The 17,199-nt window shown below is 45.4% G+C and overlaps 1 protein-coding gene across 2 annotated transcripts in view; it reads right to left on the bottom strand.

Annotated features, from left to right (window-relative positions):
* Positions 1-261: 261 nt before the first annotated feature.
* The window catches only part of LOC138532653 (flavin-containing monooxygenase 5-like), a 723,329-nt gene continuing 706,391 nt past the window's right edge, over positions 262-17,199 (bottom strand). For both annotated transcript variants that reach the window (XM_069641081.1, XM_069641082.1), the window contains exons 8-9: positions 5,494-5,566; positions 262-1,371 (exon numbers count right to left, since the gene is read on the bottom strand). In XM_069641081.1, the coding sequence (XP_069497182.1) occupies positions 1,023-1,371; positions 5,494-5,566 (422 nt within the window). In that variant the 3' untranslated portion in view covers positions 262-1,022. The remainder of the gene's footprint in view (positions 1,372-5,493; positions 5,567-17,199) is intronic.

Here is a 17,199-nt window from a genome sequence, read left to right as displayed (position 1 = left end):
GCAGTGTTGTGGGTGGGGCTGAGCCACCTGGTGGGACCATAGTAAGTGTCCACTTTCTGAAGGTTGCCAGGGCCTTTTCCCCTCAATAGTAGCTCGTACTAAGCATGTCTAACTTCACTTACTGTTCCACCTTCAACTGAGGAGTGATCTCAAGGCAAACGTTTTGTGACCTTGTCTTCTCAGGACTAGGCACATGCATCCTTTTGAAAATGTATATACAATGATGACTCTTCATATAAGCTTTTAAATCAGTACACATAATTTCATCTTTGTATTTATTTACTTATTTGAGCTCTTGGAAACTGAAGCACACAACACCATGGTATTATATTTGCACCATGGCAGGAACATTTGAGGAAAAGAACAAGGGGATGATACGTGATGAAAAACCAAGACTTGTTGGTCTTGAGGAAGACTTAGTTATAATCTTATGGTGGCTTGAGAGATGGCGTCCCAATGTTAGAGGCTAAGATGGTACGGAAGGAACTTCCAAACACTGAATTGTTTCAGAGGGGAATTTGAAGGGCGTGGTGGAGGACATGCAGATTATATTATCAGTGTAAGATTTACAATTATAATTGAGGCCAGGACCAGTCCAATTGGCTTTGTTGTGAATGTATAAGGACTTGAATTTGATGCTGCTGGAGACGTGATCAGTGTAGGGAGGCAAGAACCCTGGCAATTCATTCATGTTCAGTACTTGGGTGGCTGCTAGTGAGAGACATGTGACTGCATCCCTAAAACCAACCCATGGCCTTTTCAGCCTAAACAACTTAATTCTCCCCTGATCTGCTAATATGAAGGGGGCGGTACTTGGGCATGTAGTGAATCCAATAAAAGAGTTGAGATCTAAAAGTCAGATACTGAATGGTGCCGGGCGTGGAGGTTTTGGCAGTGGTGACCGGGCAGGAATGTGACGAGACCAGTGCTGGAAATAGGTAGCCTGACAACATACATAGATGCTGCTAATGCTGAATTAAAAAGGCAACAAGCTAACCCACATCCTCTGCTTCACTTCATTGTCACTTTAAAATATTGAGGATCACAGCAAACAGTAGGACCAGTCCTGCCATTTTGAACAGAAATGAAACAATGCCAGGATCGGCACACTCATCCACAATTCGTGTTTTGGTCGGCTTCAAAACCCTATCCCATTGTGTCAGGATGGCCTTCCTAGCTCCGTCCCACTTTCCTGGTCCAGTCAGACGGTACTGGTAGGGTGTGCATGGACCGACGCAAACTTCCATGGCCAGTCTAGGATCCGTGAGGAAGAGTCGGAGCACATTGGGTTTGACACCCGCCTGAACAGCAAGCTCGTCCATGTAGTCAATGTAGTCCACTTGTATAGTGTGACGTTGGCTGGGCACATACCTGTAAAGGAGAAACAACATGTGGTGTAGTGAATACTGAGAGGAGGGCATACAGATTATTGGGCCCAGATTCCAATTGAAACGAAGAGGCTCATTCGCCATTGATACCGAAACTTCGTGAACTTGTCTACTCATCCCTAAGAGGCTTTGCTCGTCTGTACAGTAAACCTAGCGGTATAAAATATTATACAAAGAGAAGGGAAAGGGAAGACTTGATAAACTCCTCAAATACCGGCAAGTTTAGAGATCTACAAGTCTGGACAGGAGCTAAACATGATCACCAATACTTCTTCATGACCACGAGATCTGGTTAAAGTAGGCTGCTTTTATTTATATGTAGGGATTTATAAAGAGCAAACTGTCCAAGCAAGCAACAAATCCCTGAACAAATGAGGAAGAAATGTGTTACAAAGAAGGGAGCGGAGGAGAGGAGAAGGCTGGTTAATGTACGTCAATAGGTTGGTTGAAGAGTTGGGTATTCAGGTTCCCTCTGAAGCAGAGGGTGGGTGAGTATGCCTGATTTGAGTTGGCAGTTTGTTGCATATTCTGGGTGCAAAACAGGAGAAGGCCTGATTTCTGCTTTTCTTTCCTTTTCCACAGTTCTCAGGTCCCACCTTGTGATGCCATGATTTTGTATCATCCCATGGCCCCCTGAACTATTATTTTTCTCAGCCAAGTACATCAGGGTGCCAGTCGCAATTATCCTAAAGGCGAGGCAGAGTATTTTTAGTGTAATGCAGACCTATAGAGTAGACAGTGGGAGCGGGTGATATGGTGGAATTTCATCATGCCAGTGATGTGTCACGCTGCAGCGCTGCAAATGTCTTTTTTTAAGAACCAAGGAAACGGCTGGTTTGCTTGTGGGGAGCATTGCCACCATGTAAGTTGGAGATAACCAGGACTTGGACAGAACTTCCATCAGCGAGGAGGATACTCTTTAGTTTGGGAGTGAACGCTGATACTTTGCCATTTGTGTTTTGTTTGTTATGTTAGTCTTGAATGAGAGGATGCTGACAATCGGGAAACTGAAGGGACTTCTTCTCTTAATGATGATCGAGCTAAATGCGCAAAAGGGCTGAAATATTGACCTGACTCTGTAAATTTGTCACTCAATGGTGTTTCAATTTGAGTGCCGGCAAAGACATGAATATTTTAAATTCGTAATGCAATATATGATGTACGGTTTCCTATGCAATCTGGAATTTCACTCTACTGGAAACCAATACCTGATTAGCAGTCCAAACCCAGTAAGTCAAAAGACATAAAAATCCATGTCAAAGTCACCTTATCACTCTAGAAATTCCATTAGACTGTACCAAGTGGTTGGCCATTCTCTGAAGGCCTTCTGTTGTTGATGTGATCCGATAGTCATCAACACATTCTTAGCTTGACTTACATTTAGGCAATTTATCATTAGTTGCACTATAGCATTAACCTGACACCGAAAGAATGTAGACAGCCCAGGGCTTGTTAGTGAATGAGCTATGTGAAAGTCAACACTGTATTTGTGGGACTATTGACCTGTCCTCCGGAATATATTTCCCAAAAGTCTCAAGCAAACACACACTGAAATAGGATGGGCAATGCGGAGCCATAGGGAAGTGAATAAGAGACAGGCCCAACAAGGAAACAGAGGTCCATGGCTGCTTGTTATAGCTAACCCTGCAAGAATGGGGTGACCTACATGAGTATGATGCATTTGAAGTTGGACCCTAATCATGGATCCTTGTTCGATTTTCAAGAGACCAAACAGATCGAGTTCCCATGCTCAATGACCAAAAATATTGCAGTAACTCCAGCCAAAACAACCAAAGATGCTAAAACAACATCTCTCCAACAGGGCTTTGTTAAGTATTCATTTAAACACACTGTAGCAAAAAGGCAACCGCCACAACGTAGCCAAATACGTTCATATCGCCATCCCGACGTGCCACTACAGAACTCTGGATGGCGGGGTCACTACTAGTACGTAGGATCCAATAACGCCCAACATGAGCAGCCATCATTTTCATACCATTGCGAGCATATCATTCGAGAAGGTCTATATTTAACTCTTGGGATAAGGGACACGTGGCAGCACTAATACCCCTGGACTTCACATCACTGTATGACACAGTTAAACATGTCTACTTCCTGACGAATTCTGAAACATTATGGGGCTCTGAGGAACCGCTCTGGACCAGATTAAATCATCTCTCGCCTTCTAGAGCCAGAAGATAAGGGTAGACCTGGCTGAATCCAGTATCAAAAGTGTCCTCTTTGGGGTCCCAATGAGACCCTCTCTGTCACCTCTCCAATGTAATGTCTAAATACAGGATCAGGTCTAAGACACAGTACACCATGCACGTAATCTATTTAAGTAATCATACCCCAACAGAAACCTGCGGCTACGAGGTGTACTTAGTACCTGAGCAACCAATGGACTGCCTCCCTTCTCATGAATGGAGGTCTGGTCCCTGCTAAATGTAGAACACTTTCCATTGCTTTTCGCAGGATGGATAACGCACGTTACTGACACTGACATAGTAACAGTTTAAAGTGGTTTCTAGCTGACCTCATGAATACAGAAAGAAATATATCCACATGGTGCTGGAAAGAGGGCAGTCTGCTTGGGCGGAAATCCTACAAAGATCTTGGAAATTAGAGGGGATGTGATACTAGGAGGGATTGATAGGGTGGGGACCTTGTGGGGTTAACTATGGGGGAAACGCAGGAAATGCTGAAATCCACTAGCAGCTGGGGTGGAATACATTATCTAGTAGATGTAGAAGATGTGATTCCTATAAAGAGGGGGCTGCCCTCGGGGTGTTAAGGTGCAAGCCCTTCAGGGTAAGGTACCCATGAGTGTAGAGGTCTGGGATGCAATCCATTAGGTGTTGATAAAAGAGAAATCCCCTGGGGATAGGGAGGAAACTATCCCTGGGAAATAGGGGCATGCAATTCAATGGCAATAGGAAGGGGAGGGGGATAACCTGAGAATGGACGCGGAGGCTTGCAATGCCCCAAGGCTGGCAAGGTGTTCAAACTTTAGAATGGAGAAAGAGGGATTGTTCCAATCCCTGGGAATGCGAGTAGAGGGCAGTCTTGTGGGAATGGGGGTGAGATGCAATCCTTGTATGTGGGGAGCACAATGCACTGTGAATGTATCAGAGTGCAGCGCCTGGGAGACAAGGGGTGCAACCCTTGTGTAGGGATTGGGGTGTGATCCCCAGTGAATTCAGGAAATCACAATCCCTTGGTAATGGCAAAGGTGCAATCCACTGGCAAAGGGATAAGATGACATGGCCTGATACTAGTTACAATCCCATGAACATGTGAGTGGGAAAACTCATTTGACAGTTAGGCAAGGAGTAATCTTAAGGTTATATTGAAGGGTGCAATCCCCTGACCATTGCGGAGTGTCCCACCCATATGGAATGGTTGCAGTGATCTCTGGCAAATTGGGGTGCATGGAATCCCCCAGAAATGTCGTGTGCAGTCCACTAGGAACTGAAGAGGGAGCAACTTGCTGGGAATGTTGATGGAATCCTCCAAAGATGTGGGAGGGTGCAAACACCTGAGAATAGGACAGGAGGCATTTTGAACGAAATAGTGACGGGCATGCCCCCAGGGTGGGGTGGGGTGTAATATCCTGGGTATGACAGAGGAAACAAATTCCTGGGATCACAAGAGGGTGAAATCCCCTGGGAATGTTGGATTTTTGAAATCCCCTGGAAATAGGAGAGGGCACACTTCACTAGGAATTGGGGAAGATGCCCATGCGAGAGATCAGGGTATGACATAAGCCCTTGTTAGCTGAGGAAGATGCAAACGTCTGAGAGTTGCTAATGTGGTGTATTGTCATGTGACATTCAACAGTCTGAAAAAAAACACTTGGTGCTAGTTTCCTTCTGCTATTGATGAAGAAATCTTAGCAAAACTACTGAAAGATGCCTGCATTATCTTTACCCATTACATGCAATGATGGTGTTTTTTTAATAATGTCTTTGCAGCTAGTTTACATCTGGCAGTTTAGCTTGGATTTCTTCCCAGAATTTCAATCAGTTTTATGATGTATCACATTGGAAGGTGACCCAAGCATACAGATGTTGAGAGCCTGCTTGCGAAGGTGTGTAATCCCTACCGTTTTTCCAAGGCTTCTTTCTTCTTCATGATGTCAGCCGCCATCTCCTCTGCCGGTGGCAACTTGTTTAACCCTAAAAGAGAAGAGATTCAGCGATTAAGTGGATTTTTCACCAGCATCATGTTAGGTTTTATTTTCTGAAGCAAGCAAAGGAGGCATATAACGGAAGCCCCAGAAATAGGATTGCAGTCCCAGTTGTCTGAGCTTTCTGGTACTGTGCCCAGAGTATTATATTAAGGGTGGCAGCATTTCTAGAATGTTAGTTGTTTAGTTTCCCCCACTTTTACCTTCCATAGCATTGATGCTTTTAGTCTAAAGTGCTGATACCACGTGTTGAACACAGATGAATTATTCTTATCCCAACAAAATATCTTGTCCATGCAGTCACTGGTCCAAAAGGCTTAGTGTCTGCTCGTAAGCCAGTAGATTTTCAAGAGATGCCCCTTCCCACAAGATGTGCACTTCTGATTGTTCCTTCCTGAAGCCATGGTTTCTAGTCACTTCCGCCACTCACACAGTGACCATCTGCTTCCTCTCAAGCACTCGAGTTCCCTTTTATCCTTTGCTTGGGTCCTGAACAGTTTACCCCAGAGGTGAATAGAGTGAAGGAAGAAGATTGTGGATAATAACTCACTCTCCCACTCACATGCAGCAGCTGCCATATCAGCAATCAGATAGGGGGTAAGTCCAATGCACTTACCTACACACAGTGTGCCTTAAGAAACATGCCAACATAGTGGACGGCCGCCCTGAGAATACCAAGTGCAGTGCAGGCTTAGTATCGCCTATAGGGCAATAGAACAATGCCCCAAGTGCAGACCCAACATGCTATTGTGAGCCAGTTTTGTTGTTGTTGTAAAAGTGGCCCCGTTTTTTGGACAAAGTGGGCCAGTTTGAGTGATTTCACTGCGCAGTTAGTAGTTCTTTCGAGTGTTGCTGAACACATATGTTTTTAATGCACAATTTGCAACACATTAACAAATAAAACATCCCTTGGATACTACTTAGACTGTCACAAATGGAACAAACTGCAATTTGTGACGGTGGGACCCTTTTCTATTAGTGCCCAAGACAATTGTATGCTCCAGGCTGACCCTAGACCAGTTGGAACCCAAATCAGAATGGGACAGCATCACTACTTTTCTGAGCACCTAATGGGCTACTTGCTAGATTGCATACGGTTTCAAATTAAAACTTTGCTACACACTTAATTTACATTTTGCTACAATTACAATTACTGCTCATAAGAAAAAAGAAAAGAAAAAAAACAACCTCAAGGCTAGGGAGCACCCTACAACATGAAAAGAAAATAGCATATCACCAAAACCATAAACTATGATAGATCAATTCAAAACAATATAAGGATCAATCTATAATTGCAAACTCTCTATATGTCCTTATAAGGGTGCTCTGTAATAATTCCTATGCCTTGGCACACTTTAACCTTTTATTTGCATCACTGGCAGTTCAAAATGTTCCTTCAGAAAAGCTAGGAAATCCAGGGACAAAGAGATTTGTGAACTTGACCTCAAATGCCCCCACAGCTCCATCAATGTTGATGTCGAGAAGTCTACAAGACGTTTGGCCAGCCATTTAGATCGAATCTCAGCACAGCCAGAGCAGATTAGGGTGAGATGGAGCAAAGATTCATAAACACAAGCACAAAGTCGACAATGGTAGTCTCGCAGGTCAGGTGGCTTCCTAACCTTGGTGACTTTTTTAGTTGGATATATATTCATTCTCACCCTAAGAAGGCTGCCTCGCTTGAATTTGCATGGAAACTTTACAGTATACGCTGGCAGAGATCCCCTTGCTCTTACTTCCGTAAAGTTATTACCATACAATTTGGCGTTTTCTCTAACCTCTAAGGAATGGATCCAGTCTAGATCGTATAACTTTCCTTTGACCTTAGCCGGTGGTTTTTGCAGCGATTCCACTGATTCACCCACATCCAGTAGAATATCCATGCATAGCGATCGCTATGCCACCAAAAGGTGCTCACCGGGCATTTTAGCGGCAAGCCAACAGCCAGTCCGCCCTCTCCCCTTTCAGCCATACATTTCCTGAAAAGAGATAGACTTTTCCAGACTGTAGTCGAATATAGCGATGTTAGGCCTAATTCTGCCCTTATCACTTGGATTGGGATACAGTTTGGGAGATGTAAAACCTTTCTACAGAAAATTCCCTCAAGTTTTCCCCACACCAGAGCTGATAATGGAAACAATGTTCCAGCTCCGTAAGTCAGAATTGGGGCCATCTTGAGGCGGAAAAAATCAATGGGATCAAAGAATACTTGCAGTATCTAGCTTTTATAATGCTGTCTTGGGCAGCTAGGTTCCTGGTCTTGCTTTGCAGCTCCTGGTCTCTTTGCACATCCTTGGAGCTGTCGTTTAAGCACACACCTAAGTTCATAAGGGCCGCTACTTCGACAACCTTTTCTCTGTTAATGGACCATCTTAAAATGGAGGTCTTCTTTCTTTTTTTTCCCAAAAACATAATTCGCGATTGTTTTGCATTGATCTTCAGACCATTCAATTCTACATACTTTTCAAGGGCGTTCAACTGTCTTTGTAGGCCCACCTTAGTTCGATCAAGTAGAATCAAATCGTCTCCAAAGAGCATTCAACTAATGGGTATTCCCTCCAATATTGGAGGGAAGCATCTTACTTGTTCAAAGGCTTCCTCAATATCTGAGAATCTGAGACAAACAAGTTGAAGACCGTTGGCACCAGCGGGCAACCCTGCTTTAATCCATTAAAGGTGGAAATTGAATCTGATACCAGGCCTTTATGGTCCAATCTTACAGAGAGCGAGGTCTGAGAGTGTAATAATTCCAATGCCTCTTTAATGTCGCTTGGGCAACCCCATCTTTCCAATTTTTGGCAAAGGTGCTTCCGGTCGATGGTATCAAAGGCTTGCGCCAGATCAACTGACGCTATGTAAAGTTCATGCCCATTTTTTGCCTTTGCCTTTGCCTTGAGGATGTTCAAAATAAAGAGGTTCACCTAAGTCCCCATACCTTTCATAAAACCTGTTTGTCATGGATCATAATGAAGGCTTGTTGGTATCCAATTTGACAGAGCTTTCAAAAGGAGGGAGGGAAAAAAATGTCACTGCACGTCCAAAAGGGCGATAGGTCTATAATTTGCTGGCAAACCCCTATCGTCCTTTTTGAAAAATGTGACTATTGTTGCCGTCGTCCAAAACACGGGAATTGTTTTGGTCTTTTTCATAATGTTAAAGCATAGATTGAGCTCCTTGGCCCAAAACTCTGGATCTTCTTTTAAATCCAGATTTGTCAAGCGGTCAGGACCTGCCGATTTGGATTTACTAGCTTTTAGTATCAAATCGTAGATTTCATCTTTGGTCGTTGAGAAGGACCAGGGTCACCTATGTCTGTAGCAACTCGAGATGGATCAGCGTCAATGCCAGCAAAGGCTGATTCAAAAAAGGCTCTCTACTTATCCGCTGAAATTGGATTTAGTGACAGTGCTTTTTGGGGAGAAAAAGGGTTGGTAATCAATATCCATATCTCAGCTGTGTTTCTTGATGAGATTTGATATAGCATACGTTCTGCATCCCGTTGCTCCATAAAATGTTTATGTGACTTAAGCCAGTTCTTAAATGATTGCTTCAGCCTTCTCATTAATTGCCATCCCTCACTTGAGTAGGGTCTAGGAACTGATCTTAATAATTTCCTTAACTTCCTTTTCCTTGCAGCTACTACAGGGTCATATTTGTGTCGAATAGCAAACATTAGCTCGTTCACCCTCGAGGAGTTGATATCAAAAGCTTGGAATTAATCTTGAGCGCCAAGCTGTAGCTCCTCTGTTTGGTTTTGAGTAGCAGGTAGAACTGCCCCAAGCCTCAGTCTGTTTCTGCCAGCTTCTATTTCAATCGGGCCCCTGTGTTGTTTGCAAAGCCAGTTTAACACAGATATTGTGTCAATACTGTGGTCACTCCTGTTGGGTTCCATAATCTCCATCCTTGACACATCAATAAAGAGTAGCTCAGAAGCAAAGACATAGTTGAGAATCTGCAAGTCGGTTCCCCTTTCCCATGTTGGTCTCAGAGGGAAGTCTCTAACTTTTTGTCCATTCACCAAATATATATTTATTTCTGTTAATTCTCGACTTAAGAGCAACCCTCTTTTCACTTTGTTAGATGACAGTGGCAACATATCTGTAATAAGGGTTTGTGACGCGTCAAAGCAGTGGACATTGATATCTCCACATACTAGGACCTCCAATTTTACATACACAGATCTTGCATTGTCAATGAGCGCGAGAACTGTCTCCAAAAATCTTGAACTCCAATTTGAGGCAATATTCCAGTATAAATTCATGATCAACACCGTTTTAGTCAATCCCCCTAAGGAGGGACCAACTTGTATTATCACTGCTTGGATCAACGGCGAAGGGTGGAATTCTGCAATGATTCCAAAGCCTCTTTCTGCACGAAGGGCTATTAAAAGGCTTGCCATTGGTCTTCCATTAAAGCCCTTCTCTGCCCCATTAAAGATTATTGAAAAACCTTCCAGTAGCGGTGGGGACCTCAGCCACGTTTCCTGCAAACATATTATATCAAGCTCAAGTACATTTGGAATAGCGTAGCTAAACAGATGAATATATCCCCGGGTATTCCAACTGCACATTTTCACTGGTTTGTAATGGGGCAAATGACAGCATTCCCCTTCCAATCGTCCATGCTATGACCTTTTACTATGACTGGCAAGAGCCCCATCCACCCAGCTCCAGTCTTTCATACCCCTATCTTGATTTTCAATGCGTCGCTGATGATTTTCAGTGACTCGTGGTCCACTGTCTTTCAGAGTTTTGCATATTAAGCCTGTAGATCTTTCTTGCACAGTATTACCATGTTGGAGTGGGGGGCCTGAGAGCCGGTCTAGGATCGGGGTCCATCCTCCACTGACCGTCTATCACTTGACGGTGTTAGCGAGATCTGGATATAACCACGTCTTTTAAATGAAAGCCCAATGCTAAAAGCCTCGCACGTTGAGACCAAACCATGCTTTTTTTGGACGCGGTTACAAAGTGTATTAAGATTCTATCGGGTTGTGATTCATCAGTGAATTCCACCCAATGAATATCTCTGGATTGTATATACATAAGTTCCTGGATAGAGTTCAATAACCGCAGAACATTAGCTCTATTCAGGACCAAATTGTCTTTGAATATCAATGTTCTTTCCAGCACTAGCCTGTGGGCTCCAATTATACCTTTTTTGGCCCCGTCTGGATTGGGGCGATCACATTCATCAGAACTAGTATTGTGTAGATCAAATTTCACCTGTTGCACTGAGGGCACATTTTTTTGGATACTTGTAACGCTCACCTGATTCCCACGGAGGCGCTGATCCCGGCTGGGCTGCTATCGTTTCTTCAATTGAGAAGCGTAGAGCTCGGACGACTCTCAGGACTGGGCTTCCTCTTATCGAATGTCTGACTTGCAGGGTAAGTTTTCTGCAGGTGGAAGAAAAAGGGTTAATCACCGTTTGATGGGATTCCTTCTCCCACCAATCGCCAGTTTCTCCCACAGCCTAGCTTTCTACTTGTCTCAGCAAGCTCTCACCTTAGGCGTATAAATGCTGGGCTCTCCATCCTGCGACTTATGCAGTAGTGCGTGGGTTCCAGTTACGTCACTGGAGGTCCTCAAAGTCTTTTGTGGCCTTAGAAGTGGCACAGGTGCTGAGATGCCAAAAGGTGATGCCGCCGTTACTGCACGAGCGGATGCCAGTAGGTATAAAGAGTTTATAGTCTTGAAGAGATGTGCACCTTTAATGAAGTCTTTGCATTGTCTTTTTCAGGTGCCTGGATGCTGAGGGCGTGGTCACTGAGAGCGCGACACGTGCGGTTGTTCGTAGGTATGGAAATTTCAATGACACCTAAATAATGTCCCTTGTTTTCTGTTTTCAGGTCTTGAGATGTTGCGGGCGTTGTTCGTCCGTTGCCGTTGCACGTGCGAAGTACGTGAGTATAATGATCTGTGACCTTATTATAGCACCTCTAACAATGTCCTTTTCTTATTTGCAGGTGTCAGGACCTTGCGGGCGTTTTCCCAGTCGCGGATGCACGTGGGGAAACACGTAAGTGTTAGGCTTTCTTGCAGTCTTTAATGGCACTTAATAATGTCTTTTCTTGTTTTCAGGTGCCGGGCTGCTGCGGTTGAAGAGATCATAATACGCGCACAAAAGCAGGTAAGAAAAGTAAATGCGGCCGCCTTCACCCGATTCCTACTTAACAATGTTCTTTGTCTTTACAGGTGCCGTTAGGCTGCTGAAGAGAAGGCCGCGAAGAATCAGTGAAAGCACAGATGGATCAGGTAAGCGAGCGCGGCTGCGAACGTGTTGCAACTTGCTAACCTTATGTTTCTTTTGCTTGCAGGTTCTGCCGGTGTCTGGATTCCTGGATGGTAAGTATAGTTCTCGTGTCTTTCTCCCACAGGTTGCTGAGCTGAAGCTGGAGATGTCACTGGAATGCTGGAGCTGACTCGGTGAGCGTCCTGCTGCAGATGCAGAATAACGCGAAGCACGTTTTCCCAATCGGGTGTGGTTTAAATAGTGTTGGAGTGATTGGGTGTCTTCTTCCTCAGCCTCGCCCAGGTAAAAGAGTTCCTGTGTTCCAGAGCTAAGGAGTGGCACCAGCCCCACCCAGGTAAGAAAGTAGTCCCAGTTCAGGGAATAGTTCCTCCCAGCAGAAGGCTGGGGACTTCATCCTGCCAGCATTTGCAAAGGTGAGTATGCAGCATGGTCTGCTACAGGAAGGTCCACCCACGCACCTTTGCAAGAATTACGAGCCCGGCGCCCCTGGCGCCGGGACTGAGGTTCCTTATGAGCCTGGCACCAGAGGCGCCAGGACATGGTCCAAAGGGCCCCAATAGGGGTTTGCTGGAGCCGGGGACGAGGGTCGTGAGCCTGCTTCCGGGGATGCTGGGCTTGACTTGGCTTCTCGGGAGCAGTGCTCATGACAGCACCCCCCCTCAAGGCCCCTCCCAAACTTGTCTTCCCCGGAGGTTTTGGCCTATTGGGAAAAGTTTGGTGGAATTTTCTGACTAGACGAGGAGCATGGACGTGGTCAGAGGGTTCCCATGATCGTTCTTGAGGTCCGTAACCCTTCCAGTCGATCAGATAGTATAATTTTGACTTGATGATCTTGGAGTCCAGGATGTTTTTAACCTCAAATTCAGGTTCTCCATTTACTTGAATAGGCTCTGGAGGTTTATTCAGTCTGGTTCCAGGTTGCATAGGTTTTAGTAGAGATACGTGAAACACCGGATGTATTTTCATGTGGGATGGCAAACCCAATTTGACAGCCACTGGGTTTATTATGGCTGTAATTGGATATGGCCCCAAATATTTTGGGTTGAAGGTGTGAGGTCCTTTAAGTGATAAATGTTTGGTGGATAACCAAACTTGATCTCCAACCTGGTATTGAGGGGCGTCTCTTCGGTGTTGGTCTGCTCCCCTTTTGTACCGTTCTTTAGCCTGTTGTAGGTGGATTGTCGCTTCTTTGAAAGCTTGAGTGATAGCATTGGGAAGTTGATCCACGGCAGGCGTTCCAAGATCTTGGGGCGGGTCGAGATTGGAGGCTCGAGGATGAATCCCATATAAAATGTAAAAGGGACTTTTTCCGGTTCCTGAATGGATCGAGTTGTTGTAAGCATATTCGGCTATCCAAAGGATATCTTTCCAATTACTTTCCGACTGCTGTAGCATGCAACGTAAATATTGTTCCAGAGTTTGGTTTGTCCTCTCAGTTTGTCCGTCGGTCTGGGGATGATGGCTGGTTGAAAGTCTCACATCGATTTGAGCTAAACGACAGCAACTTCGCCAAAAGTGAGAGATAAACTGGCTCCCCCTATCTGAGATCAAAACCGAAGGGAAGCCGTGCAATCTTACAATATTTTCAAGGAATTCCCGTGCTAGAACTGAAGCTGAAGGTAAGCCCTTTAGTGGAACGAAGTGGGCCATTTTAGAAAACAAATCTACAATTACTAGAATAGTGTTGTATCCGGATCAGGAGGGTAAATCGGTGATGAAGTCCATGGAGAGGGTATGCCAGGGATGTGGCGGGATGTCTAGCGGATGCAGGAGACCCGCTGGTCTTTCCTTCTGACCTTTGTTTTGGGCACACACACCACAGGACATCACAAACTCCTTTATGTCTTTTCTCCATGACGGCCACCAGAAGTGTCTCTTGACTTTTTCCGAGGTTTTGGCAATGCCTGGGTGGCCCTCCATCAAGGAATCATGGTAGCAAGAGATTACCTGTTTTTGTAAATCGGCATGTGGTAGGAATAGTCGTCCCTGAAAATAAGGCAGGTCTTTTTTTATGATGAAGTCCTTTCCCTTCAGTTGCCAGTTTTGTAAGTCCGAAGGAGTCACAAGTTGTTTAACTTTTGCTTCGATATCTTCGATGGATTGTGAAGAAATCAGGCCCAGGATTCTCTGTTCTGGAATTATTGGCACAGGTTCAGGATTGACAATATTATCTCCCATTCCAATCCGGGAAAGGGCATCCGCTTTGCCATTTTTGTTGCCGGGGCGATAAGTAATCACAAAGTCAAATTCGGCAAAGAAAAGTGCCCAGCGAAGCTGTCTGGAGGACTGAGCTTTGGTGGTTTTCAGGTATTGTAGGTTTTCGATGATCGGTGATTACTGTGACAGTGTGTTTGGCTCCAAGGAGATAGTGCCGCCAGGCCTTGAAAGCGGACTTAATTGCTAAAAGCTCTTTATCTGTGATGGTGTAGTTAATTTCAGGCGCCGAGAACTTGCAAGACCAAAATGCCACGGGGTGCAATTGGTTAGTTTCCGGATCTCTCTGTGATAGAACCGCCCCCATTGCTAAGCTGGAGGCGTCGGTCTCAACGATGTAAGGGAGGTCTGGGAGTGGGTGTTTCAGTATGGGTGCTGAGGTGAACTTGGCTTTTAGCTCTTGAAAGGCCTGTTCTGCTTCTGTTGACCACTCGAAAAGTTTGTTTTTTCATAAGAGGGCGGTGATGGGCTGCACCACTCGTGAAAACTCTGGAATAAACCTGCGGTAAAAGTTGGCGAAACCTAACATGCTTTGGACACCTTTCACGGAAGTAGGTGATGGCCACTTGATGATAGCGTCCACCTTTCTCGAGCCCATGTGGACTCCTTTGGGTGTCAGAATAAAGCCTAGAAATTCGACCTCCGTGACGTGAAAAACACATTTTTCGAGCTTAGCAAAAAGCTTATGTTGGCGGAGTTTTTCAAGGACGGCTCTAACATGTTTCCGATGATCTGCTTCTGAAGATGAGTACACAAGGATGTCATCTATGTAGACGACTACGCAAACATCAATGAGTTCTCTGAGGACATCATTCATAAAATACTGAAACGCGGCTGGTGCATTGCATAGTCCGAAGGGCATCACTTGGTATTCAAATAGTCCATACTTGGTGCGAAATGCCGTCTTCCATTCGTCGCCTTCTTTAATCCGTACCAAGTGGTAGGCTCCCCGGAGATCTAGCTTTGTATAAATGCAGGCGTTCTTAACTTGGTCAAGGAGTTCCGGAATCAGAGGTAGGGGGTATCTGTTCTTTACCGTTATCTGGTTCAGGGCACGATAATCAATACAGGTTCTAAGGTCACCTTCTTTTTTAGGTACGAAGAACAGAGCCGAGGATGCAGGAGACTTTGATGGGTGGATAAATCCATTGGCCAGGTACTGGTCCAGATACTGTCGCAAATGAAGATTTTCAGGCTTGGTAAGGGCGTAAATTCTACTACAAGGGGGAGTGGCTCCGGGTATCAGGTCTATTTGACAGTCGTAAGATCTGTGGGGAGGCAGGGTATTAGCCTGTTCCTTCTGAAAGACATCTTGGAATTCTTGATACTCTGAAGGCAATTGCGGTCCTTCGGATGTTGCTACCGCTAGGCCAATACTGGGTCGAGGATAACAAGTAGGTGCACACTCTGGGAACTGTATCGTCTTTGCTCGCCAATCAATTTGAGGATTGTGTTTCTCCAACCAAGGAATCCCTAGAATTACTTGGAATTGAGGGGTCTTGATCACGTCGAACACAATTACCTCCTGATGCCCGTCTTGGCCTAGTATCGTCACTTCAGTAGTGGTATGGGTCACTGGTCCAGAGGCGATTTCCGTCCCATCCACCGTGGTAATGACGTCTTTAACCACCTTTGGACAAAGAGTTAAGTTCATCCTGGAAGCCAATTCGCGGTCCACATAATTTCCAACTGCTCCGCTATCAATGTATGCCTTAATTGCATGCAAACGATCCGGTTGCTCTGGGTTTACGAGGACCATTGGCATTATGAAGTGCGAGGTCAAAGAACTGTTTTTTACGCTCGGCAAGCGGACCTCTACACTTGTCGGGCGAGGTTGTTTCCTGGCTCAGGCTTTTCAGAACTGTTATCAGAAGCTCCCACTGTCTTCTTAGGTGGTTTCACCGGGCAATCTCGAAGAAAATGTCCTGAATTTCCACAATAGAGACATAGTTGCATTTGTCGTCTCCTGTCACGTTCTTTCTGGGTTAGGGGACCCTTTACAACCCCAATTTGCATAGGTTCGACTGCTTCAACTCCTTTGGTGTGACTTTGAGGCTTAGGGAACACTCGTGTTTCAAACCTGGATCGATCCGCCTTTCTGTTTTGTAGTCTGTGATCCAATTGGACCACCAAATCAATGTACTCTGAACAATCCTGAGGAGGATTCACTACCTGGGCAAGGACGTCTTTGAGTTCGCCACGCAAACCCCTGTGAAAAAGCGTGATTATTTTGTCCTCAGGCCATCTGGTTTCCACGATTAGCCTATTGAATGATGCAATGAAGGCCAAAAGACCTTCATTGCCCTGTCGTAGGGAAAGGAGTTCGTTGTCCAGGGCCTGCCCCTGGGAATGCCTTGCAAAAAGTCTTTCCATATTTACCTGGAAGGTCGGGAAATCACGAAGGATCGGGTCATCCTGTGTAACCAGAGGGATCGACCAATCAGCGGCACTGCCGCTAAGATACGAAAGCACAAAGGCTACCTTAGTCTGGTCAGTCGGAAAGGCTGCAGGTCTACAAAGAAAGTGCAGTCTGCATTGATTTATAAACACCGCAAACCTTTTAGGGTCACCAGAGAAGCGTTCAGGCGGTGCCAATGGCATATTTCCGGGTAGGTTGATTTAAACAGGATTGGCTGAAGCCGCTGGGATATAGCTCCCTTCTGAATTAGGTAGCGGGGTTTGCCCCGCTTGTGTCTGTAATAACTGTCTGGCGAGATCATCAGTTCGTTCTTTTGATATTATCAATTCCCTCCTGAGGGCATTCGTTTCCTGGCGGGCAGCATGAACTTCAGCTCTTAGTTCCCCTAATAACTGGGCCAGTTGGTCTGTGTCGGAAGTTTCCATAGCGCCTGGGTAGGAGGTTATTGGTAGGCTTCGCGTTCTGTAACGCTCACCTGATTCCCACGGAGGCGCTGATCCCGGCTGGGCTGCTATCGTTTCTTCAATTGAGAAGCGTAGAGCTCGGACGACTCTCAGGACTGGGCTTCCTCTTATCGAATGTCTGACTTGCAGGGTAAGTTTTCTGCAGGTGGAAGAAAAAGGGTTAATCACCGTTTGATGGGATTCCTTCTCCCACCAATCGCCAGTTTCTCCCACAGCCTAGCTTTCTACTTGTCTCGGCGAGCTCTCACCTTAGTCGTATAAATGCTGGGC

Source organism: Ambystoma mexicanum, chromosome 1q (assembly GCF_040938575.1).
Source record: "Ambystoma mexicanum isolate Mex_15411 chromosome 1q, UKY_AmexF1_1, whole genome shotgun sequence".
Lineage (NCBI taxonomy): Eukaryota > Metazoa > Chordata > Amphibia > Caudata > Ambystomatidae > Ambystoma > Ambystoma mexicanum.
Note: the sequence above shows the minus strand (reverse complement) of the source record. Positions and strands in the feature narration are given on the sequence as shown.